Source organism: Eriocheir sinensis, chromosome 32 (genome assembly GCF_024679095.1).
Source record: "Eriocheir sinensis breed Jianghai 21 chromosome 32, ASM2467909v1, whole genome shotgun sequence".
Classification (NCBI taxonomy): Eukaryota; Metazoa; Arthropoda; class Malacostraca; order Decapoda; family Varunidae; genus Eriocheir; species Eriocheir sinensis.
The window spans coordinates 10,531,013-10,556,325 of NC_066540.1; the positions used below are offsets into that span (position 1 = coordinate 10,531,013).

The window sequence follows — 25,313 nt, forward strand, 5'->3', positions numbered from 1 at the left end:
GAGATACGATTAACTAACACGATATTTTTGATTTAACGCGCGTTTAATCGATGACATCATGCTCAATGACGTCATCGATTTAACGCACGTTTAATCGATGATGTCACGCTTGATGACGTCACGCGCACCCACGCTACTTCTAGCAGGAACCGCGCTGAGACGCTCTGTTTCTCCTCAATCTGAAGTTACTAGCTAGCCCACACTGTGAGTGGAACGTTTCTCTTTAATACACTGCATTTTCACCTCTACTATGGTACCCAAGCGTCCTTCCAGCTCCTCACAGGAAAGTGCTGCCAAGAAGTCAAGAAAGACTCACCATTGAAAAGAAGTTGGAAGTTTTGGATCTTTATGCTAAAGACCTCTGTGATAGTGAAAGTGACTTTTTCAAGCTTTGAAATTGGTGTTAGTAGCGAAGACAGTGACATCAACAACATTAAACTCCAACCCCTCGTCTTATCAGGAAGGCTGAGCCCTGTTATTGTGCAACCTCAGTTTGGTGGCCATCCTGTAGCTCAATCTCATTACGGTGATGGTGGAAGTGATACTCAGGCCCCTGAAGATGCATTCCACCACCCTTCATTATTATCAAGTTGAAAACATAAGGATAATGAAGGGGGTTTGTAATGGGGTCGAATGTGTGGAGGGGAGGGCAGCTGCCAACCACAACGTACGCAGCGCTGCGAACACAAGCTTGCTCCGACCTAAAAGTTACTGCGCTTCATAACATCACCACAGAAACACCTCATGATGTAGAGACTTCAGGTTTGAGGCAGATTGAAGAGGAAGGATGGATTAAGTGAATGCTTATAAATCTAAAGCTACTGGCTTAGGTAGAGCCGTGAAATTGATAATAGAAAGTGACCAATTTTCGGGAGAGCGTCAGAACATCAGAATGCAGGCTGAGGAAGGATGGTGGCCAATGCAGGTGTCGAGCATTGAAAATGAAGTACAAATGTAAGTAGAATGAGAACGTGTGTTTTTGTTGTTTCCGTGATCTACTAATGTATTAATACTGTTTTTTTAAGGTTAGAGTAACAAAATCCCCAAAATAGGCAGACTTTCCCAGTGTCCAGGAACGTAATCCCCCCCTATTACTATTGTTTCTTACGGGGATATTATGTTTAAATAATGCGATTTTAAATAACACGACATCTTCAGGAACATAACCTTTGTGTTAATCAAGAGGTGACTATATATATATATATATATATATATATATATATATATATATATATATATATATATATATATATATATATATACACACACACACACACACACGCACACACACACACACACACACACACAGTAAACCCTCGATATAACGGACCCGTTTATAATGGATTTCGGATATAAAGGACAAGGTCAGACGGTCAGAAATCCACGGAGACCGACCGAGAATATTTTTTGAACCAATCAAGCCTGGTAACTATAATAACGTCTACTAGCCACCTGCCCCTCCTCCTTTTATCTGCTGTCCCATCCTTGGGTTACTGTAGTCTTTTTTTTTGCCCTCCTGATGAAATGTTTTCCTCCTTGTGGTTCCCATTTAAATGAAGAACATATTTACACCACAAGAAAGTGCTATGCATCAATCCAGGACATAAATGTAATGGAAAATAGCCAAGTGTTTGAGAGTGTTGGTACTGACGCAGCTTAAGGAGGCCGAAGGGGGCGAAGTCCCCCCCTTCCGTTAGGAAATCCTTCCGTTAGGAAGTCCTTCCATTTGGGAAGGCTAGGTTTGGTTAGTTTAAATTTATTTGGCTCGCTGTTTGGGACGGCGGAAATACGAAGTGCGGGATGGGACATGGCAGTGGCGAATGTGGTCCAGTTCGTAGGCCGGTGTTGCGAGAAATACCTCCTTGCAGAAATAAGTCGTGCTGCTGGCCACCACGCATGCGTACTTGGGGAATACACAGTAGAAAAAAACATTAATATACCTGGGTTTGTTCTATTAGTGTGTCCACTTCTGAGTGTGAGTGATGAGTGAATTGAATAAACAGTAAGCAAGTTGAACCTCTCTGTGCGAGCTATTTTGCGGCTGCGGTGGCGGGCAGCAGTGGGTGCAACGGCCATTGAAAAGTCAGTCCTTTAATGATTTGTGACAGAAACAATTATCACATTATTTCAAAACTCTGAAAACTGAAAAAAAAAAAAAATTCATCTGCCAGTGCGAGATTGGCACACTTATAGAATTTTACCCATACCCGTAAACAATATGCCCCCCCCACCTGTCAACCCTTGATCGCCGGAAGACCAACAAAACAACATGTATCAGCAGAGCAGAGGCGATGGTGGAGATGGCTTTTTCTTTTTTTGGAGTGTTTTATGGGGCTAGTTAGGCTGTGCCTGTCTTACGGCACCAACACGCAACAGGTCAAAAGAAGAAGAAGAAGAAGCGCGGTTTGTTTTGTTGGCCCTATGGCAAAACTTGTACAGAGAGAGCTTGAACGTGACGAGTTGTGAACGCTACCTATACAGACAACGTACAGACAACATACATAATAAAAAAACTATATACCTACGTTTAATAGGTTCGTCGGTATTATTTTAGGTTTTTTTAAATTTCCACCGCTTATAACTGACTTTGTTACCCCCAATTAGTCCATTATATTGAGGGTTCACTGTATATAAAATATATATATATATATATATATATATATATATATATATATATATATATATATATATATATATATATATATATATATATATATATATATATATATATTGAAACTCACGTGAGGATAATTCAAACAATGTTACTCCTTCGTGTGTGTGTGTGTGTGTGTGTGTTTATTTATTTCTTGCAAAACTGCAACTTTTGGCAGACGGAATCACGCCCCCCTTGTATCCTGCTCATGCACCCCCAGGGGGGCATGCCCCCCAGATTGGGAACTACTGACGTAGAGTGATAGCCAGTTTGAGCCCAGGCTCCAGAGACAGTTGGTAGTTGGTGTCAAGCTTAGTGATTCGTTAGCCCACACGCCTGAGCGGCTTGTCATACATGTCTGGAGGCACCCTCAGGTAGTTACAGATTGATGTGTCATCTTGTGCTCTGAGTTCTGGCATCAGGCAGCCATAGTGACCATACTGCAGCCTCCTATCAATACCCACCCACAGCTGCACCCACCATCTCCTCCTCCTCCTTTCCTCCTCCCTGTCATTGAGAATGGCATGAACTATTACAGCATTACTCTCTGCTTCCACTTGCTGCATATGCAGCATGGACTGCATCAGGATGACCTGTTGGACATCAATCTGCTCACCTCTTGAGCTGCTCAACAACTGAAATCTATTGGCAAAGCAGGCTGCTTTTATGCCGAAAAGTGTGTGTGTGCCTCCCATGGATTGCTATCGAGTCGCTTTCTTGTGACATTCTCCGGCATCCCAACACCACCTCAGCCCATTCTCATCAGAACTTCCCCTTCTCCGGCATCTCCTCACATTCGCAACATAACCGGGGGGCATTCTGATCGCTTCCGCCACGATAGTGGTCAGCAGAAGCGCTGCATTATGCGCAGAAGCCACTCATAAGCACTGAGAATGCCTCGTGACATGGGCGAAAGTCCCCCGGGGGATGCGACACGAAACCGACGCAATCTCACTTCTCTGCGATGCCGCTAAAGAATTTTTAAGCATGCAAGAAACTTCTGCAGAAGCCAACCGACCCTTGCGATTCATTACAGTTCACGCAGATGCCAACCCAAACATGAAGAGGATGTCCTGCATTCCAGGCAAAACCAAGGAGAATCCCAGGCAGTTCGAGCCATTTTTTTGCAGCATCACATTTGCACTGCATTTACAAGCCCGGTGTGATGGGTTTTACAGACAAGGCGAGTATAACTCATGTATCACCATACCCTACCAGCTAATCATGCAATTTATGTAGACTCACGACATTGCAGAGTCTGTAGGCCTTGCAGCTCCCCTTTCCATCCGCTGCAGGGGAAAAGCGTCCATTCAATCAGCCTGTCGCCTTCCCTCTGCCCCTTGGCTTGAGGCGATACCCGCCCATAGCTATGACAGCTGACCCCCAGGTCATGGCCTACCATGCATCACTGTCTATTTTATCTGTGGCCCGCCATCCTTAACGTAAACATGGGTGCCAGGCATACCACTCCTCCACCTCTCTTCCTCTTACACTCTTCATTACTTCATAAAACTATTATAGTACATTCAACTATTACATTACATTGCCATTCACATTTATCTATACTCCTACGTAATATTATGCGCATCATTACATGTATCATTTACCTTTACATTTATGCAACATTACGCACGTCATTGCAGTTATCATAAACATTTCCTTATCAATACATTCTCCATTCAATGCGCAGCAACACTATGCGTAGGCTCTCTTATATTATCCACAAAATCAGACACGCCATGTAACAGCATGTTGCCAGGGCACGATGATGCACACCTTAGACTTGGGTGAACCGACTATAGTACCATATTTGGGACCCCACCCACACAACACACACACACACACACACACACACACAGTAATGATAATGACCAAATCAGAGATAAAGGTGATAAAGTTAGAGTAGGGAAAGGGAAAAGTAGAAATCTCAAGCATACAGATATCGGATAAAAGCAGAGAATCACTGAACAAGTGAAGACCACAGAGAAATGTTAAATAACACCCTGGAGAGCTTGCAGATGATGATAAGGAAAATTAATGTTAATGGGGGACTTTAATTGTGGAGAATTGAAATGGGATACATTTGAGTGCAAGGGAAACAAAAATACTTGGAGTAACAGATAATTGAGGGTGACACAAAACATGATGATGCAATGGGTAGAAGATTCAAATGGAATCAGAGGATGAGATGAACCATCAAAACTAGACCTTGTATTCACCAAAGGATAGATTTTAATTAATGAATAAGATGCTTGTGTCCCAAGGGAAAAAAATGATCATATGATATTATAAATAGAAAAAGGAGCTTTGAAGGGCAAGCAAAATTAGATGCATAAGGAGACTAGAAAGAACTTTGCTATAACATACTTTTTAAAGATCTTAAAAGTTCCTCTGTGAAACTGGAATGAGATGAAAACAGTGACAGATGTACAGAGCAAATACGACTTCTTCCTAAGGATATATGTACAAGGTGTTGCAGAATATGTAAGGTAACTCTTGATTTATGCGCGTATTGTGTCTTTGAAGAGGTCGCATAAATCGAAAACGATGTAAATCAAACAAGTGGTAGGTTTGTACCTTTATTGCCTACTGTATCACTCTGACTTCTCTCCCTCTCGTGGTTCCTCCTCTGGCTGCCCTTCCCCTCGTGGTAGCACAGCAGCGAGGGTGTTGTAGTTGTTGAGTAGCATGGCAGTGTGGGTAATGTATTATTGTTCAAGTGGCACGCGGGTAGAACTGAGCTCAGCTGTGTGGCCGCGGCGCCATGTGAGTCCAGTTGCGAGAGACATCTGGTGGCCACTCCATACAATATCGCGTATAAGTGAAAAAAAAACGTGTAAATTAAATATTTATTTGGATTTTGGACCCCACATTATTTAAAAAACGCGTAAACCAAACTCGTGTAAATCGAGTTACCTGTATCACTATATGAAGCGAGAGAAAGATATATATATATATATATATATATATATATATATATATATATATATATATATATATATATATATATATATATATATATATAGATTAATATTACAGCAAAGGAGACAGTTCAAGGGCGTAAAGAAAAATATTAAAAAAAAAAAAAAAGCCTGCTACTTACTGCTCCTGAATAGAGGTCAAAGGAGTGGCCAAAAACAGAGGTCAATTTCGGGAGGAGCGGTGTCCTGATACCCTCCTCTTGAAAGAGTTCAAGTCGTAGGCAGGAGGAAATACAGATGAAGGAAGATTGTTCCAGAGTTTACCAGCGTGAGGGATGAAAGAGTGAAGATGCTGGTTGACTCTTGCATAAGGGGTTTGGACAGTATAGGGATAAGCATGAGTAGAAAGTCGTGTGCAGTGGGGCTGCGGGAGGCATGCAGTTAGCAAGTTTAGAAGAGCAGTCAGCATGAAAATATAGATAGAAGATAGAAAGAGAGGCAACATGGTGGCAGAATTTAAGAGGTAGAAGACAATCAGTATGAGGAGGAGAGCTGATGAGATGAAGAGCCTTTGACTACACTCCGTCAAGGAGAGCTGTGTGAGTGGAGCCCCCCCACACATGAGATGCATACTCCATATGAGGGCAGACAAGGCCCCTGTAAATGGATAGCAACTGTGCGGGGGAGAAGAACTGGCAGAGACAGTACAGAACGCCCAGCCTTGAGGAAGCTGATTTAGTAAGAGAAGAGATAAGAAGTTTCCAGTTGAGATTTTGAGTTAAGGATAGACCGAGGATGTTTAGTGTTGAAGAAGGTGATAGCTGAGTGTTGTCAAAGAATAGGGGATAGTTGTTTGGAAGATTGTGTCGAGTGGATAGGTGGAGAAACTGTGTTTTTATATATATATATATATATATATATATATATATATATATATATATATATATATATATATATATATATATATATATATATATATATATATATATATATATATATATATATATATATATATATATATATATATATATATATTTTGGATATAATGGACAAGGTCAGAGGGTCAGAAATTCACGGGGACTGACCGAGAATAGTCTTTGAACCAACCACGCCCGGTAACTACAATAGTGTCTGCTAACCACCTCACCCTCCTCCCTTTATCTGCTGTCCCATCCTTCGGTTACTATAGTCTTTTTCAGCCCACCTGATGAAATATTTTCCTCCTTGTGGTTCCCATTCAAATGAACATATATATACCACAAGAAAGTCTTATGCATCAATCCAGGAAATAAATGTAATGGAAAACAGCCAAGTGTTTGTGAGTGTCAGTACTGACACAGCTTAAGGGGTCCATTAGGTAGGTTAAGTTGGGTTTGGTCAGTTAAATTTATTCGGCACGCGGTGTAGGGTGGCAGAAATATGCAGCACAGGGCAGTGGCAGGGGCGGTCCACTACAGTATTCGGGTCAGCGTTGAGAGAAGTACCTCCATGCAGAAATAAGTTGTTCTATTGTCCACCACGCATGCACACTGGGGAGATACACAGCAGAAAAACATTAATTTGCCTGATATTTTTCTACGTAGTTTGTCCACTTGTGATCTTTTTGAGGGATGAGTGATATATAGAAATAATAAGCAAGTTGAACTCTCTGCGAGTTATTTTGTGGCTGTGGTGGCGGGCGGCGGGTGTACAATAGTTAAGATTTTGAGTTAAGGATAGACCGAGGATGTTTAGTGTTGAAGGTGACAGCTGAGTGTTGTCGAAGAATAGGGGATAGGTGTTTGGAAGATTGTGTCAAGTTGATAAGTGGAGAAATTGAGTTTTTGAGGTGTTGAAGGACACGAGGTTCCTTCTAACCCAATCAGAAATGATAGCAAGGTCTGAGGTTAAGCATTCTGCAGCCTCCAGTCTGGAGTCTTGTAAGTCCTGTTGGGAGGGTTTTCTGTTGAAAGAAGTTGAATAATGCAGAGTAGTCATCAGCGTACGAGTGGATTGGATAGTTTGTTATAGAAAGTTCATTGATGAATAACAGAAAGAGAGTGGGAGATAGGACAGAGCCCTGTAGGACACCCCTATTGATAGGTTTAGGGGAAGAACAGTGACCGTCTACCACAGCAGAAATAGAATGGTCGGAAAGGAAACTGGAGATAAAAGTACAGAGAGGGATAGAATCCATAGGAGGGCAGTTTAGAAAGCAAAGAAGGTTGCTCAGTGAAGAGGGATGAAAGCTGAAGGTGGTGGTGAACATTGAAATCTCCTGAGAGAGATTTCAGTGAACAGAGATTGAGTCAAGATGTGCTTCACTTTGAAATTGAAATTGTTAAAGAATTTTATGAAATTAGTGGAAGTAGGTGTGAGATAAACAGCACATATATTTAGTAATAAAATAACAATAAAGTCTTAGCCAGATAATGGAAAATTCTGAAGAGTTAAGGGGGTAAGGGACACCTGAGGTCAACTAACTAAACTATCAGGTTTTGCAATGAAACTAAGTAGGCATCTATGTTGCCTTCATTTTGTACGAGCCAGAACAATGTATGTATACTTAAATGTATACTCATACATGTGCGTATACATGTAGCAACACTTAAAATTACACAGCACCATTAATACATAGCCAATCACTTTCATTTTTTTTAGCTGTGAATAGTCTTTAGGTATGCCTAGAGCCCTATGGAAAATATTCTGAAAGTTTCCTATATAGAAAGGCATAATGGTATTTCTTTTATTATGTTCGTCGAACATAGTGTAAAATAGTGTTTTTTTGTCACTTTTTCTCTTAATACTCCTATCTCCTCTACCCTATCAACAATGTCTAATCATAGGTCCCTAGCTACTTGTACAGTCAATATTCCTTGCACTTTTCAAGTAAATCTGATTGATGTAAGATTTTCTGCGATTAAAAAAGAGAAAAAAAATTAAGCTTTAACTTGGTCCATTTAAACCCGCTCCAGACATTTAAAATTTGCGCTACGAGGAAAACATTGCTCGGGGATTATTTCTAGATGGTATAAGAACCTTTTTAACCCAGTTTTGCAAAATGCTATATTTTGACCAAAACACCCCCCCCAGGTGTCGCATACCCCCTTAAGGTCAGGGGCAGGAGAGCTTTTTTTTTTCCCCCCCATCTCTGCCTATAGTGCCGGTAGGCTTTCTTCAGGGGCCTGGTGGTCGGCTTAAGGCTGTTATGGCGCAGGCATTTTTTTTATAGTGGCACCAGTTATGATGCTCATGCTCATGCTGCCCCCCTGGAACTCATTTTTGATTCACTTGGACGTTTTTTTCTAGTCTGGGTTGATGGGTAGTCTTAAGCCACTTGGCAGTGACTGAAAAATCCCAGGTGGTAGCGTGGGGATTTGAATCAACGTTGTCCATGGCATGATGAATGCGGGGCCCACACACTAACCACTCAGCCACCGCCTACCCAAATATAAAATTATAGATATACACAGATACAACTTTGGTGTGAAATTTTGGATAGAAATAGTAGGAGAAATTAATATCAGTAGTCTCATAACCCTGTTTGTGAGAGAAGGTAAGGTTTAGAGTATAGTGTTCCACAGAATGGAATTTGGAACAAAGATTGAAAATGTTGCAGAAGTTAAAAAAGAAAATCAATTTAGCTGTATAGATATGCTAAATGGGTGGTAACTGACACATTCATTGAGTCTTGGGGCATTATTTGACTGACAATTTCTCCATAGTAAACATGAACTTTGTGTAAATGGGGATGTAGCACACATGTTAGAGCTCTAGCAGGTTGTATCTATAAAGAGGTAAAAAGAATGCTTATACAGCTTTGGGTTAGAGATGTTTGGCTCATCCTTTTCTGATAAGTTAATGTGAAAAGGGAGACTGCATGAAGACTGAAACCCTCAAGAAATAAAGTTAACAGGTGGGTAAAGCAATATATATTAAGTTTATTCTCCAAATACATGATTATCATGCAGCTGTCAAGAGTAGATGCAATTAGTTATGTATAATATGTTGGTATTGATCATAGAATTGTAAGTGAAGCTGCATGTAGTAGTTTGCAATGTTGGAAATTTATTGATCACGTTTGAGACTCAAGGCAAAGCAATGGCCAAGGTTATTAAAGTTTATATATGAAACTCTTAGCAATCAACTGTCAGTTAGTTCAAAATTTTATATTTTGCATGACTCCTTTAGTGGAAATGAATGTATTTTATAGCCTAATATAAAGAGCTATCATGCATATGATATTTTTTGTTACTTTTTGTTTGTTTTTTGATTTAAGTTATTTTGTTTTTCAGTATCTGGTGTTTGACACTCAGATGATCGTGGGTGGGAGGAAACATGAGATGTCCCCGGAAGAGCACATATATGGGGCTCTTAGTCTCTACCTTGATGTTATCAACATCTTCCTAGCTTTGCTTTCAATTTTTGGTGGGAGAGATTAAATTAATTATAAAAAGTGAAATTCTTATAAAGCAGGAAGTAGTCTCTATACAAAATTTTAAATATAGGAAATTGCTGTAATCTCTATACTACTATAGAATTAGGTATATAGTGTACAGAGTATATATTGTGTAGCTTGTTTAGAGCACACAGCTTAACTTTGTCCAGTTTATTATACTATAAGTAAAAAGTTCGCAAAGTTGAACTAAAGATATTTGAATCTCAAGTGATAAAATTTGTAAATTGAAACTTACTTATTATTAGGCTTATGTATCCATAAGTATATAAACAATTTTTTTTACTTAAAAGCTATAGTTTATTTATATTTCCAGAGGCATAATAGGCTATGTAATTCACACTGAGTGGTTACCTTCATTTGAAGTTTCAAGGAAACCTGTTGTGTCAGTATCTGTTGCCAACATTAACTTTTATCAAAAAAGTTATAACCTTTCCTTGCTACCTCTTTTACATTACATTTTTGGTGATAAAATGGTAATTGCTACCAAATATTGTATGACTAAAATTAAGAAAAGAGTATTTAGCTATTTCAGTCATTAGATTTATAGTGTTGCTTAATTATGTATTTACCTATTTGTAAATACATGATTAAGCAACACTATAAATCTGTTGACTAAAATAGCTAAATACTCTTTTCTTAATGTTAGTCATACAATATTTGTAGCAATTACCATTTTATGTGTAGCATAAGACTTGCTGCACCAACTAATACGCTCTTAACCTAAGTAGTTGTATTATTAAAATTAAGAGATGGATATTCTTAAGCTTATTCATTTACCAAATTAATAGGGAAGAATGCATAATCATGTGTGGCATAACTATGAGGATGCACTAATTTGGCTTGACCCTCTCCTTCTGGAGTACATTATCCTGACTACATGTTAAGATAATGTATTTGGTGCCCAACATATGAAGCAGGAAAATATCATTATTATATATTGTCTGCTAAAATGTTTCCAACTGGACTGAAGAAGGTGGCAGTTCAATTTTGTTTATATTTTATATTTGCATTTAAATTTCTCTAATGAATTTGGTCAGTAATGGTCATCATTTTCAAGTATATATTAATTTTATTTATAGAGAAATTGCCTTATTATTTTCAAGTAATTTTCTTTTTTCTTGTTTTATTGAATACTTTACATGGCTCCTTTTAAGTAGTTGAGAAGATTATCATAGCTTTTGTGTCTCATGCTCACACTCACATCCATATGTAGTGTGGTAGGTATAAGGTCATTGCTAGATATTACAAGAATGTATTATATATATATATATATATATATATATATATATATATATATATATATATATATATATATATATATATATATATATATATATATATATATATATATATTGTGTGTGTGTGTGTGTGTATATGTGTGTGTGTGTGTACAATAAAAACCCTCTTTTGAACTTTTCAAAACTTCTGGAAAAATTAATAATAAAAAACTTAACCGAGTTGGCAATGTGCTGTCTATTGAAGATCCAAGTAGAGTAAGGTGTTTTGATATTGTGACAAAATAGTAGCCTTTACTTTAGATGGGAATATGATTTATACAGGTTGAGAATCCTTTATCCAAAAGTTTTTTTAATGCTGACATGACACATCACAAATGAAAAATTCCACAAAGTGATGGGAAGGTTCCACCACATACAGCTGTTGTGTGCTGCAGGGTTGCCCGGTTCGCGGTTTACCCGCCCAATTGCACTGTGTTTAATGAAAGTTGGCAGGGAAAAAATGATAGTCGCGGATTGGCAGTTTTTACCTGAGCTTGCAGATGCGCGGTGTGTTGCTATGCATTAGTTTGTTGTCACCAGTCCTCACAGTAAAACCATCACTTGTTACTCATTGTGATTACTGCATGTTGTGTGCTCTGTGGTGTAAAGATATTGTTGAAAATGTCAAAAGGGCCTGCAGATACCCCTATGGGTAATAGTGAAAACAAATATTTCGAAATCTGCAACACTTTCGGTCCCAGGAATTTTGGATAAGGGATTCTCAACCTGTATTAGAAACTCAAAGGTCCCTGTCAGAAGCATCAACTCTTTGGCAGTCTCACCATCCACCCTGAACTGCATGATGTGCATTACAGTGAGCATGCTGTTCTGCATACAATTTTTGCTGTGAATGACAAGACGGAACCTTCAGCCATCTCCCTGCCCTTAAGTTGTCTTACACCAACCTATATAGTATAGTCTACTACACTAAGGCTATATGTAATAGCTTATTGCATCAAGGCCACAAACCTGTAGAGTATGTTACTATATGGCATACTATAGGCAAAAGTGTGTGTGTGTGTGTGTGTGTGTGTACTTATCTAGGTGTATTATACAGGGCCTGAGCTACACTCATGTGGTCCTGTCTCCATATCTATATTCATCCAATTTTTCCATAAATCTTCTACTTTTTGCCTCCACCACTTCCTCATTTAATTCATTGCAAGTGTCTATGCTTCCCTGAGGAACAGGGGCATATTTAGTACTTAGCCCAGCCCAAAATGCTGGGTGGTTGGAGGTGAGAGAAGCGCAGAGTTTTTAGGGTAATTCTGAGGCCTCTCTGACATACATTAGGGCAAATTTGTGTTACTGTATTTAGCAGTAACACTGAAAATATGGCAAGTGTGTCATAATAAAACTCTGAAGGTCATTATCAAATTATGGTAAAGCATAAGCACATTTAAGTGCTTAAGACTGATGTATCATACATATAAATGTACTGTACAGACAACTTCAAATTAAAATTTATTCTCTTGGGTACGATTACTGTAGGGACTGAGGCACTAAAAACTGATGAAAAGCAATCGGCCATTTTTACAATGTGCTATAGTAAAATAAGGAACATCTGAGTAATTGTACTTTAGTAAAATAAGGAACATCTGAGTAATTGTACTTTAGTAAAATAAGGAACATCTGAGTAATTGAGCATCAAGTAATTAGCAATCAGAAACTACCATTTTTTACAAATTCATCTAGTATTTTTTAATTAAATTTATTCTGTTACCAAGGAGATTGAAAACTACAACTCTGCACTCTTACATTTAACTTTTATAATTATATTCAAGATGTAATGACAGCACATCACTCATGCATAAGACTGCATGATGCATATAAAAAATAAATATTATAACTAAATCCTCTAACACAAACATGATTTCCTAATGTATATGCCTTACTTTAGGGGATTTGACTGAAACTACTCACCTAAAAAAAGAAGAAAAAAAAGACTTGGCCTGTAGTGTTATATAATAGACATTGTTTATTCCATTGTCATAGCCTAGGTAATCATATCACAATAATATAAATAATATAGCCTGTTAGGTTTCATCTCTTGCAGCCTACTGCTCTACTACTAAATTTTATAAATTTAGATGCTGGTTTTTACTCCTGCCATGTCATCAGTTCCTGCAGGCTGCAAGTTTATTTAATACAGGGTTAAAGACGTATTCAAAGCTCCTTTTACTGTTATGCTTTTAACTTATTTTTATATCAACGAAGTTCGATCTCGCGTAACTGTCACATAACTAATGACCACAGGTTTTTGTCTACAGTAAAATATCAATAAAAAGACCTCTTGAAATTCACTAAATAATAACTGGATACTTTGGAAATCAGAAAAATTATGGTCCATCATTCCACTTAGAACTGCTGAATGCTGGAGGAATTTGGTGCAGTGTGCACATTTTCCATCATTACAGTATACATTACTACCATATTTTTTTAAGGAATTAGTGTGCTTTGTGTGACAAATCATTTGAGAACCACTCAGCTAGACTATGGCTACTTGCTAGTTGGCTAAAGAGCCCTCTGCTTCACCAACCTGAGCTAACAGACAATGCAAAGGCAGCGGCAGTCTCTCATCCTGACTCATCTGCAGTTACAGCAACAGCAGGAAGTAACTCTTCCTCTGCCTGCTCTTGCTTTGCAGGCTGCACCTCATTGCCTTGTTCCCCTTTCCTTTTGAAAAATCTTCTTATATCCATAGCCTCAGACTCAGGTCTTGCTCGCTACTACCAATCAACAAGCTCTCTCGCTCACACGTGTGTGCGGGCCGGGATACGCACCTTGGCTGGCGCCTGGTACCACTGCCTAACTGATGGCCAAGTTCGACTGGCGAGTGGCCGTGAATACGTGATAGGAACGTGAACCAGATGGAATCAAACCGTGTGATCTCCACATGAGATCTATCAAATCTAATTTCTAGTACTAACATCTTAACAAAAATTAACATTTTGTATTGGCCTGCTGGGGCTATTCTAAAAAAAAAAAAGAGAGAGAGAGAGAGAGAGAGAGAGAGAGAGAGAGAGAGAGAGATCCTGGGCTATTCAAAAAACATTCGAGACTATAGCCTCGAATGCCCAGGCCTAACTACGCCACTGGTGGGGAAAACTACTTCTTTGTGTCTGATAGACATGTTCCCTTCCTCAACTTTTTATGACTTTTTAGTTCTGTCTTCACCTCCCCTTTTCAGTATTAGGTCATTAATATCTGATTTCTCCAGGTCATTTACAAGTTTGTATAATGTAATTAGGTCACCCCTCTTTTCTTTCTTCCAGTGTTAACATCTGCATTTATTTTAATCTTTCCTCATAAGTTAAGTTCTCCAGTTCTGGTACCATCTTGGTAGCTAGTGTAGTTATCATTATATCTTTAGTGAAATGCTAATTTTAAATTCATAAACATACTGTATGTATCTCTAAAAATGTTGTTTATATGTTTTTCAGGTGACAAGTCATCCATGTGTGTGTGTATATTTACCTATTTGTAGTATACAAGGCCTGAGCTCAAGCTTGGACAGTCCTATCTCCCAATCCATATTTGTCCAGTTTTCTTTCATTTTATGGACACTATCTGCTTCAACAATGTCTGCTAAGTCCATCCCATGTATCCACACTCCTGTATGGAAAACTGAACTTCTTTAGGTCTTTCAAACAAATCCCCTTTCTCAATTTCTTACTCTGTCCTCTTAATTGCCTTCTCCCTTCCATCTCGATTAAATAATTTCTATCTAACACTTCCATTCCACTCGTATTCCTGTACGTTATCAAGTCACCTCTTTCTCTTCATTCTTCCAGTGTTGGTAAGTCCAGTTCCTCTAATCTAGTCTAGTGTGGCAGGCTTGATAGTTCTGGTACCATCTCAGTCACAATCTTTTGAATCCTTTAAAGTTTCCTTATGTCCTTTTTCTTGTGTGATGACCAGACAACTGCTGCATACTCTAGCCTTGGTCTAATCAATGTTGTTATGATTTTCTTCATCATGTCCCCATCCAAGTAGTGAAAACATACAGAATTAAATGGTGCACGTAAAGAAACTTAAATTAATTGATAATATTGAGATGTAAGCATAAATATAGAGATAAATAACTCGTATATTGGCTAAAGTGAGCCAGGACGCAGTATGCGCGTCCTCAGATATGGTACGGGGCACGCAAGGACGCAGTATATGCGTCCTCGTGTTGAAGGGGTTAATACGGCAGCACAACACACTGATCTATGGCGGGTAAACACGTCGGTGATGCTGCATAGTTGTCAGCTCCGCTTTGGCAGCCCTGGCATAAGCAACCAGTGTTGCCATTCTAGCGATTTTCCTACTAGATCTAGAGATTTTGAGTGATGATCTAGCTGAGAAATATGCCATCTAGCAGCTAGCGTTTTAATGAAAATGCCTATTTAGGCATTTTAGGAGGGTGTAAATATTGTATTACTTTAAATTTCACGATTTGCAGCTCTTATCTAGCAATTTTTTGGGGTGAATTTAGCGGGACTGAAATTTTTTTCGACAACACTGTAAACAACGGCAGATCCTATCACCTGTGACATCAAGATCAAAATCAGATTCGTGCCATTGTTTTGAGAGTACCATTGTTTTGGATGCCGGATAAATGAGGTTCTACTGTGCTGGTCAGGCCAGAGCGATGATGCTCATTGCAAGGGAGTAGTAGAGAGGCAGCTCACAAAAGGTATCAGAGCCTTCGAACTCCTGCTAACCATGATCTTTACATTTCCGCCCGGAATCGTACCAAAACCTCTTTCATCCATAGCAAATGTCGAAACCTTGCTTTTTCTAATTCTTCCCGGGACTTCTGGCACCTGGCCAAAAATATCTCCTCCAATTTCACTTCTTCAACTTTCCCTCCTCTCCTTAACCCTGATGGCAGCACCGCCGTCTCATTTATCTCTAAGGCTGAACTCTTCGCTCAAACTTTCTGTAACAACTCCACTCTGGACAATTCTGGGCATATTCTTCCTACTCATCCCCCCTCTGACTCCTTTATGCCTGTTATTAAGATTCTTTGGAATGATGTTTTCTATGCCCTCTCTGGCCTCAACTCTCAGGAGGCTTATGGACCTGATGGAGCCAGGTCCTTAAAAACTGTGCCTCTGTGCTTACACCCTGCCTGGTCAAACTCTTTCGCCTCTGCCTGTCAACATCTACCTTTCCTTCCTGCTGGAAGTATGCCTTCATACACTCTGTATATACACAATAATACCTCAGTTTATGAGCGTTTTGATTTACGAGTAACAAAAAATCACTAAAAATGCCTTGGTTTACGAGTGGTGACTTGGTGTACGAACATCGTGCTTATACAAGTCGAAGACGTGAGCGTGGGTTTCCTTTGTTCGCTGCAAGATGAGAGCACTCAGAGCAGAAAACAATGGAAATGGGGTCTCAAGCTGTAGTCATACTGGGCCTTATTCTTCTAACCACTTTGGCGGTAGGTGCAACTGGCAACTCCCTGCTTTTCTAGGTGTGCATCACACATGACCAAGGTCAGCTGCTCGTATCCACAACGTAAACAAACCAGTCGCCCTGTATCCACATGTTGCCGACTGCAAAAGGAAGGGCTGTTGTGGCTTGTGGTGCTGTTACTCAAATTATGAACTTGTTGCTTCAGTTAAATGGAAGGAAGAAGCAGTTGTGGGCACGATCATGGTTTCAAAGAGGGGAGGACAGGAGTGTTTACCCAAATCAACAACCTGATACTGGCTGGGCGTTTGGGCAACCGCGGTTGCTGCTCGTGTCATGCCCCGAGAGATGTATTTTCTCTTTTTTCTATTTTCCTACACGTCCTCTGTGTGTATCGAAACACATGAAAAATTAATCAAGACAAGGTGAGGGTATTCGCCGGCTGCCTGGGATTGAACCCGCGACCAACGTGACGGGAGAGCCACTCCCTACCGAGTCGGCCAAAGAGGTACCCCACTGGCTAAGTGGGTTATGGGAGGCTCGTTCATCAGGCATAGTCACCGCACTACACTCGCTCCAACGGTTGGAGGAAAACACCCAGTATAACACCGCCTTCAGTCCGCATTGTACACTTAAAAGAGGTAGCACCGTGTGCTCGTGTCCGCTTGCGTTTGCGGTCTAGTGTGCGATCATTGTGTTGCCAGCACTACATTATTACTATATTATTTAGACATTATACTATATTATATATTTATCACTGCTATTTGTTAGTAAAATTACTTTATTTTGTATAAAATAACATTTAAAATGATTGTTATGTTAGTATTTTTGGGGATATGGGGCACATTAGTGGGATTCACATCAATTTAAATGGGAAAATTCTGGTTTATGAGTTTTTTTTGTTTTGCGAACAAAATTCCAGAATGAATTAAACATAAACCGAGGTATGACTGTATATATATATATATATATATATATATATATATATATATATATATATATATATATATATATATATATATATATATATATAGTACGGTTTCCAACAATATGGTTTCGGTTTTATACGGATTGTCATGGAAGAATTTTTTTAGGATTTTTAAATTTCCCGCTACTCGCACCAAGTAGCCATGGCAACACTGTTCTACCAAAACACCTGCTGAAAGCACCCAAAAACGTTCGAGAAAGGTGTTCACTTTGTAGATCGAAGAATTCAGATTTAGGAGAAGTTACGTTTTGGGATGAGTTACGTTTCGGTAGGGAAAGCATACCATGCGAATGAGGGCAGTGTTCGCTGTATCTATAATAGTGTAAAATAAATTCTTGCCGCAGTAACTGCCAATGCTCCAAGAGTGCTGCATAAAGGCAGTTCTTTTACTAAGCCTCGTCGTTGCTATGGTAATGGCATCTCACTCACAGCAAAATGGTGTACGCTGATCTTCCTGATGCAATGCAAGCACTTATGTGCTTGTTTGGGCTGCCATATTTGCTGATGACGTCATCACAGCACAGAGGCGTTCCACCTCTCAAAGCCGGGAGCGGCGGACGTGCCGAGTTGGCAACTCGTGCTGCCGCGTCATGTATTTGAGAGCTCTGGGGAGGTACCGACTACTGTGAGTCCCAATAGGCGCACTTGACAATCACCATATGGGGGAGTACAAACCTGTCGGAGGGACTTTTTGGGCAGCCATAGCCGGTAACGGGCTAAAGAGTAGCCTATCCAGATATTTTGTTTTTATTTATTAATGATCCACGAGACATCCTAGAGTTAAATCACAGTATGTGCTTATCTTTGAATTCATTCATACACACACTGGTAATATTTCTGTGGTGTCTGATTCACTTGTTTGAGTGACATTCTATTGTGAAAAAGTCACATATTCATGTCACTAGTAAAAATGAAACTAGTAATGAAAGTCTTGCCACCATGAAATATACACAAATAGATAAATATGAAAGCTCACGAAGTCACAATAAGTGACATCACCTGCTTTGCTCAGTAAAAATATGCTATTTATGGTATCTGACACCCGCAAAATCGTGTACAGGCTAGCTCGGGCCTGTGGGCTACAGCCTCAACGTTGCTAGATTGTCATACTCAGCCAATTATATTTCCCAACTTCCTACCCCCAAACTGTCTTCTGTGCTCCAATAACGAAACTAATTTATAGTTATCGTTAAAAGAGTTAGATCCTTATGCTTCTTGGCAATAGTTAGGCGTCAGAAACCGGTAAATACTGTGCTTTGAGTACGATGACCTGGCAACAGTAGCTATACGTATTTTCATACTATTGTTCTGTTGTTTATTCAATGTTCTGTTCAAGAAAAAGAATACCCATAATTTTAGTTAGTTTTTGGTTATGAGGATTCTTTACGAAATACAATAATACCACCACCCTATTAGTAAACCAATTTTTGCCTATGTCCCTGTTCAGATTCAACAGGGACATAGGCAAAGAATAGGCTTAGTCATGTGGTGAGTGCCAATACAATTGTCACATTCAAAAATAGACTAGATAAATTCATGGACAGCGATATTAGGTGGGGTTAGATATACGGGAGCTTAGGGTCAAAGGAGCTGCCTCGTACAGGCCTACCGGCCTCTTGCAGACTCCTGCGTTCTTATGTTCTTATGTTCTTAATAACATTACCTTTTAATAGTTAGGAAAAGTACTGATTCCTGGATCGGCTACAGTGATGTTAGGTGCACCTATTCCCACTCTCAAACGCAGCCCAGGAGTGTTTCTAAGGGGGGCACTAATTTTATACGGATTTTTGAATAGTACGAGGGTCCTGAGTCCCTAACCCCCGTACTATTTGAGGGACGACTGTATGTATATATATATATATATATATATATATATATATATATATATATATATATATATATATATATATATATATATATATATATATATATATATATATATATATATATATATATATATCATGATCAACTAATTGTGACCTCTGGATGCATGACGCTAAATAGGAAGGCAGAGAGGAGGAGGAGGCAGAGGAGGGGGAAGGGAGAGAGGAGGAGGAAGGCAGAGGAGGAGGGAGGGAGGGAGGCAGAGAGGAGGGGAAGGAGAGGAGGGAGGCGGGGCAATGGGCGTTAGGCGGTGTCACACTAGCACTTTTTCCGTCGATTAATGCCATTTCCGTCGATTTTCATCATTCATGAACTTACCGCATGAATTTGTCAGACGATCAGGATCGTTTCCGCCTGCAAATTTCCGCCTTTGTTTACATTTCCAAGACCAAGACCGAGACTTTCGCGTGGCTTCAACCTGTCTCAAACGCTCTCCTGCAGTGACAGCCTTCCTCATCCTGGTGTCACTTCTGGTAATGAGAGGTGTCACTAACTCCAGAAGTCTGTGGTACTGGCTCTTGTCCAACCTGATCCAATTCTTCAGAGTCTCATGATCCTCTAAACTCAGCTCTTTTAACAGCCTGTGGTACACACTTTCTCTTTCAGCCAACCATGAGCGCATCCATGCACGCTTTTTGGCTTCTTTAGCTCGTCTAAGTCTCACAATACACAGTATTAGGTTCAGAGCAGCGTATCTTTGCCGCGTGGACTCCATGTTTGTTTACATTCCCATGGTCTGTGCCGACGGAAAGTTTCAGGCGAAACACCGTTTGTGTGTGACAGGCCAGCCAAGATATCCACGATTTTCAGAAAAAGCGGAAAAAGTTGTGGAAAAAGTGCTAGTGTGACACCGCCTTTAGGTTGCTCTGAGTGGCGTCACGGTTGAACTGTGACGTCATGCTTTCCTATTGGCCAGCAGCTCACTCAGGGGCGACTGCTATTGGTCGAGATTTTCTCATAGCAACATTATCCTAAAAAAAAAAAAAGTTCACGCCGCCACACTGCAGTGTTGCCAGATTGGGCTACTTATCGCAAATTGGGCTACTTTTGGGAACGAAAAAAACATGTTTTATATGACGTGTCAGAGGTGACTTCAAATGCATATTTTCCCATAGGGTTATAGTCCCGCCAAGTGGGATGACTATATATATATATATATATATATATATATATATATATATATATATATATATATATATATATATATATATGAACAGTAGGCACGCCTACTACACGACTATATGGGTGACAAACGAGCTCGTGTAGTATGAATTTGCGTAGTAGGAATACATATTCTTATAGGGAAAATGGTATATGGGCGACACTGCCCTGAATGATATTTTTTGTAACTTAAGAGACAAAATGTATATGATACACGCACTCGTACGCTCACACACACACACACACACACACACATGTACGTACACATATAGCCAACATATGTAGGTACAGATGATTGTCCATAAAACAAAAGAACTGTAAATACACACGCACACATGTGCACTTGTACGCACACATGTGCACACTTGTAAAGGCATACACATGTACACTTGTACACACATACACATACATGTGTACACATACATACGTACAGACGCACACTCGTACACAATGTCCTCACTAGAACAACCCTCAAGCAGTCAGTAGTCCAACTTCACAATGCCTAAACATTATTACCATTGATAGCTTCCACTAAAAAACTACACACACACACACACACACACACTTGACACCATGGAAGAAGGATGCATGGTTGGCGAGATCGGCGCTGTTTCCAACGGGGCCTAGTGTAGTGTTGACAAAGGGCCTGGGTGATGTTCACTGTGGTTCTTCATCTCCTATTATTGACCTGGTTGTAAGATGAATGGGAGGGAGGATGATTTGGGGTGGAATACACCGAAGAGAAGAGGAATTGGATCATGAAGGAAGGAAAAATGAACAGATATGGAGTGCTGATGATGACAGTGATGATGAAAGGTATGGTACTGGTAGCTCCTCTGGTTTTGCGAGTAAAGAGTCGACTATTTACAAGAGAATTTTGCTTATGGAAAGGAAACTAGATAAGATCGGAATAGTGAAGAGCATGGATGAGGAGGAAGTACAGAACAGAGGACTTCAAAGAGACCTCAGATCACGAGTGCACAAATTAGAGGACAGGGAGAAGAAGCTGATTCAAGAAAATGAAGAGCTAAAGGAGAAATTGGCGAAATATGAAAAATCGATGAAGGAAGGACTATAGTCCAACCAAATTGTCGAGTCCGTTTGGGCGGAAGCTCCCACGGGTCCATTTCTCCCCTCTGCTCTGCCACAGTCTCAACACCTATTTTTTCCTATCATATGTTACCTTTACCTTACATATGAGAGGAAGAGATAGGTGTTGGGACTGTGTGGCAGAGCAGAGGGGAGAAATGGACCCGCGGGAGCCTACGCCCAACCAGACTCGACAATTTGGTTTCACTAAAGGAGAGGCAAGAAAGGAAAATGAGAATTTGAAGGAAATAGTGAACAAAGAGGAGCAAAGGATTAGAGAAGTGTTGGGGGAAACAGGGACTTGGAAAGTCAAAAATGAGAAAGTTAATGTAGTCCTCAAAGAAGTAGTTGAACAACAACTGAAAGAAGACAAGGAAAACGTAGAGAAAGAGGTGGTTAAGGCTTTAAAAAAACAAAAAAACAAAAACGAAGAATTAGTATGAGATGTAGCAGATAAGAAGAGTGTAATGATATTTGGCATGAAGGAAAATAATATAATGTACAAACCTAGAAGGGAAAAGGAAGAACTGAAATCAGTGAAAGACTTACAAAAGAACTTAAATGATGAAGAACTGCAAAACTTTGAAGAGGAGGTGAAAGAAATCTATAGGATGGGCCCTTACAGAGAAGGAAAAACAAGGCCAGTTAAATTAAGATCGCAGAAGGCAACAGAGGAAATTTTGTACAGAACAACTAAGTTAAGGAAATAGAAGAATGTAAAGAAATATATATATAAAGAAAAAAATAGAAATTAAGAGGAAAGGAAGAAATGGAATGAACTTCTAGCAGAGGCAAAATAGAAAAATAATGCAAGACCTGAAGAGGATAAAAAGTTTTTTGGAGAGTTCTTGGAGATTGAGTAAAGAAATGGTACATAAGGGAAAAGCCGAAAGAGAACAGAACCTAGACAAGATTGTAACTAATAAGGGGTTAAGTGTGATGCATATGAATGTAGATGGGATAATATCTAGTAAGCTGGAACTACAAGACTACTTAATGGAAAAAAGACCCCAAGATTGTATGCTTAACGGAAACAAAGCTGAATGAGGGCATTCAAATAGTGTGTGATAATAATTATAATGTATGGAGGAAGGATAGAAAGGATAAAGGTGGTGGAGGAGTGATGATAATGACGAGGAAGGAGTTATTAGTGAAGTCAGTAGTATATGGAGAAGGAAAGGCAGAAATAGTGAGTGTAAATCTGGAGGACAGAAACAGAGAAATGCTGCCGATAATAACGACCTATGTACCACCAAGAACTAACTCATGGAACAGGGAAGAAGATGAGACCATGATTGAAGATACCATCCAGAGTTTGAGTAGGTTACTCAAAGCTAACAAAAGTCTTGTTAGTTGGAGATTTTAACTGTAAGGAGGTAAATTGGGAAGTATTTGAAAGTGGAGGTAGTGAAACGGCATGGGGGGAAAGATTTTTAAGATTGACGCTGGAAAACTTGATGATGCAATGGGTGAAGGAAAACACGAGATACAGAAGTGACGATGAACCGGCCAGACTGGACCTGATATTAACAAAGAGAATGCACTTGTTGAATGAATTAAGGTATGGGTGCCCCGTGGGAAAGAGTGATCACGTGATAATAAAGATGGAAACAAAGGAGGAAGGAAGTGAGGGGGATGAATCATATAAAAGAAACAGGTTAAACTATAGGAAGGCAGACATGGAAAATCTCAGGAAATACTATGGAGAGCTAGACTGGGAAGAGTTAATGAGAACAAGAGAGATGCAAGAAAAGTATAATATTTTTCTGGAGGCGTATAAATCAGGAGTTATGAAATATGTGCAAGAATATAAACCTGAGGAAAAAGGAAAAAAGGAATGGTTTAATGCAAGATGTGCTTAGGCAAAAGATAAAAGAGACAATGCATGGAAGATTGAAAAGAAATAAAAACCAAAGGATTAAAGAAATGAATACATGAAAATAAGGAGAAGAAGAGAAAGGATATGAAAAGGATATTGTTGAAAAGTGCAAGGAGGAACCTAAACTGTTTTATAGATTCATAAATGGAAAAATCAAACAAAGGGAAACAAAGACATGACTGAGCTTCTAAACAAAAGGTTCCAGCAAGTTTTTACAAAAGAATTGCAATTCAACGAACCACAAGATGAAAAGATAAATATTCATATAGAAGAAGTCATAGTAACTAAAGAGGAGATATATACGTAAAATGATGGAGGAGCTGGAAGAGAGGAAAGCAATTGGACCGGATGGAGTCTCAGGTTATTTACTGAAAGAATGCAGAAATCAGCTGGCTGGACCGTTATATATCATAAAATGCTCAATAACAACTGGTAAAGTACCAAAGGAGTGGCGAAGGGCTGAAGCGGTCGCTATATACAAAAGTGGAAAAATGGAAGAACCCCTGAACTACACACCTGTATCATTAACCAGTGTAGTATGTAAAATATGGTATTTAAAATATGTGAGAAAGTGATAAAGAAACAATGGACGAGATTTCTAGAAGAGCATAATAAAATCACAAGTAAACGATACGGCTTTAGAAAAGGGCGCTCATGTGTAACAAACTTACCGAGTTTTTACTCAAGAGTGACAGACATAATACAAGAGAGGGACGGATGGATTGATTGCATTTACTTGGACCTGAAGAAGGCGTTCAACAAAGTTCCACATAAAAGACTACTACAGAAGCTGAAGAATAAAGGAGGACTGAAAGGGAAAATGATGAACTGGATGGAACGTTACTTAAGGGGAGAGTCCGGTTTGGAGACCCCAAAAATATAAAAAAAATGACTGTGAAAAATATATATTTGGTAGGTATACATTTTGGCAACTATCTCACAGATTGTAGATGATAAAAAAAACTCGTAGTAAACCTGAAAAAAGCTTCCTAGTGTGTTTTAACGGGATCGCGATCCATCAATAAACTTTATCAGCCCATATCTCAAAACATAAGTTATTCCCCTTCTAACGTTAACCTTGGAGCCAGTTTTAGCTTGATTTCAATGAAACAAAGACTAAAAGGCAGAGGAATACTTTCTCTTCAAATCATCGTCGCTGTTTTTTTTATATATGTCTGGTTTAATTTTATATTAATATTTTTTTGGTCAAAAAAAGGCAAAAAAAAACACACAAAAAAAAAAAATCATAAAACAAATTCAAAAGCTGAAATGAAAAATCTAACGATGAAGAAACATTTCATATTATAACGTCTCTAAGTCACAGAAAAATGAAGGTTGTGGGGCCAATAATAACGACGGAGATTCGCTTTTAAATTTTCGTTGTAGTTGTAGTTGGAGGGGGGGGGAGGGGGACAAGAATGGGGGTCAATGTCTAATGTTGATGTAAATGATGCCAATACTTCACAACATAAAAATCAGAGCGATTCATGCATATTTACCGGAGATATGGCACCCCCGATCTAAACCGGACTCTCCCCTTAAGGGGAAGAGAGATGAGAACAGTGGTAAAGGACATGAAATCGGAATGGAAAATTGTAGAGTGCAGTGCCTCAA

At 39.3% G+C, this 25,313-nt stretch overlaps 1 protein-coding gene across 2 annotated transcripts in view; it reads left to right on the forward strand.

Annotated features, from left to right (window-relative positions):
* Positions 1-25,313, forward strand: part of LOC127006125 (protein lifeguard 1-like) — an 88,835-nt gene that overhangs the window by 47,026 nt on the left and 16,496 nt on the right. The window contains exon 6 of one of the 2 annotated variants that reach the window (XM_050875645.1): positions 9,849-13,376. The exons of the other annotated variant lie outside the window; for it this stretch is intronic. Coding sequence (XP_050731602.1) covers positions 9,849-9,995 — 147 coding nt within the window. The 3' untranslated portion in view covers positions 9,996-13,376. Of the gene's footprint in view, positions 1-9,848; positions 13,377-25,313 lie in introns of those variants that run through there. 2 annotated transcript variants of the gene reach the window in all.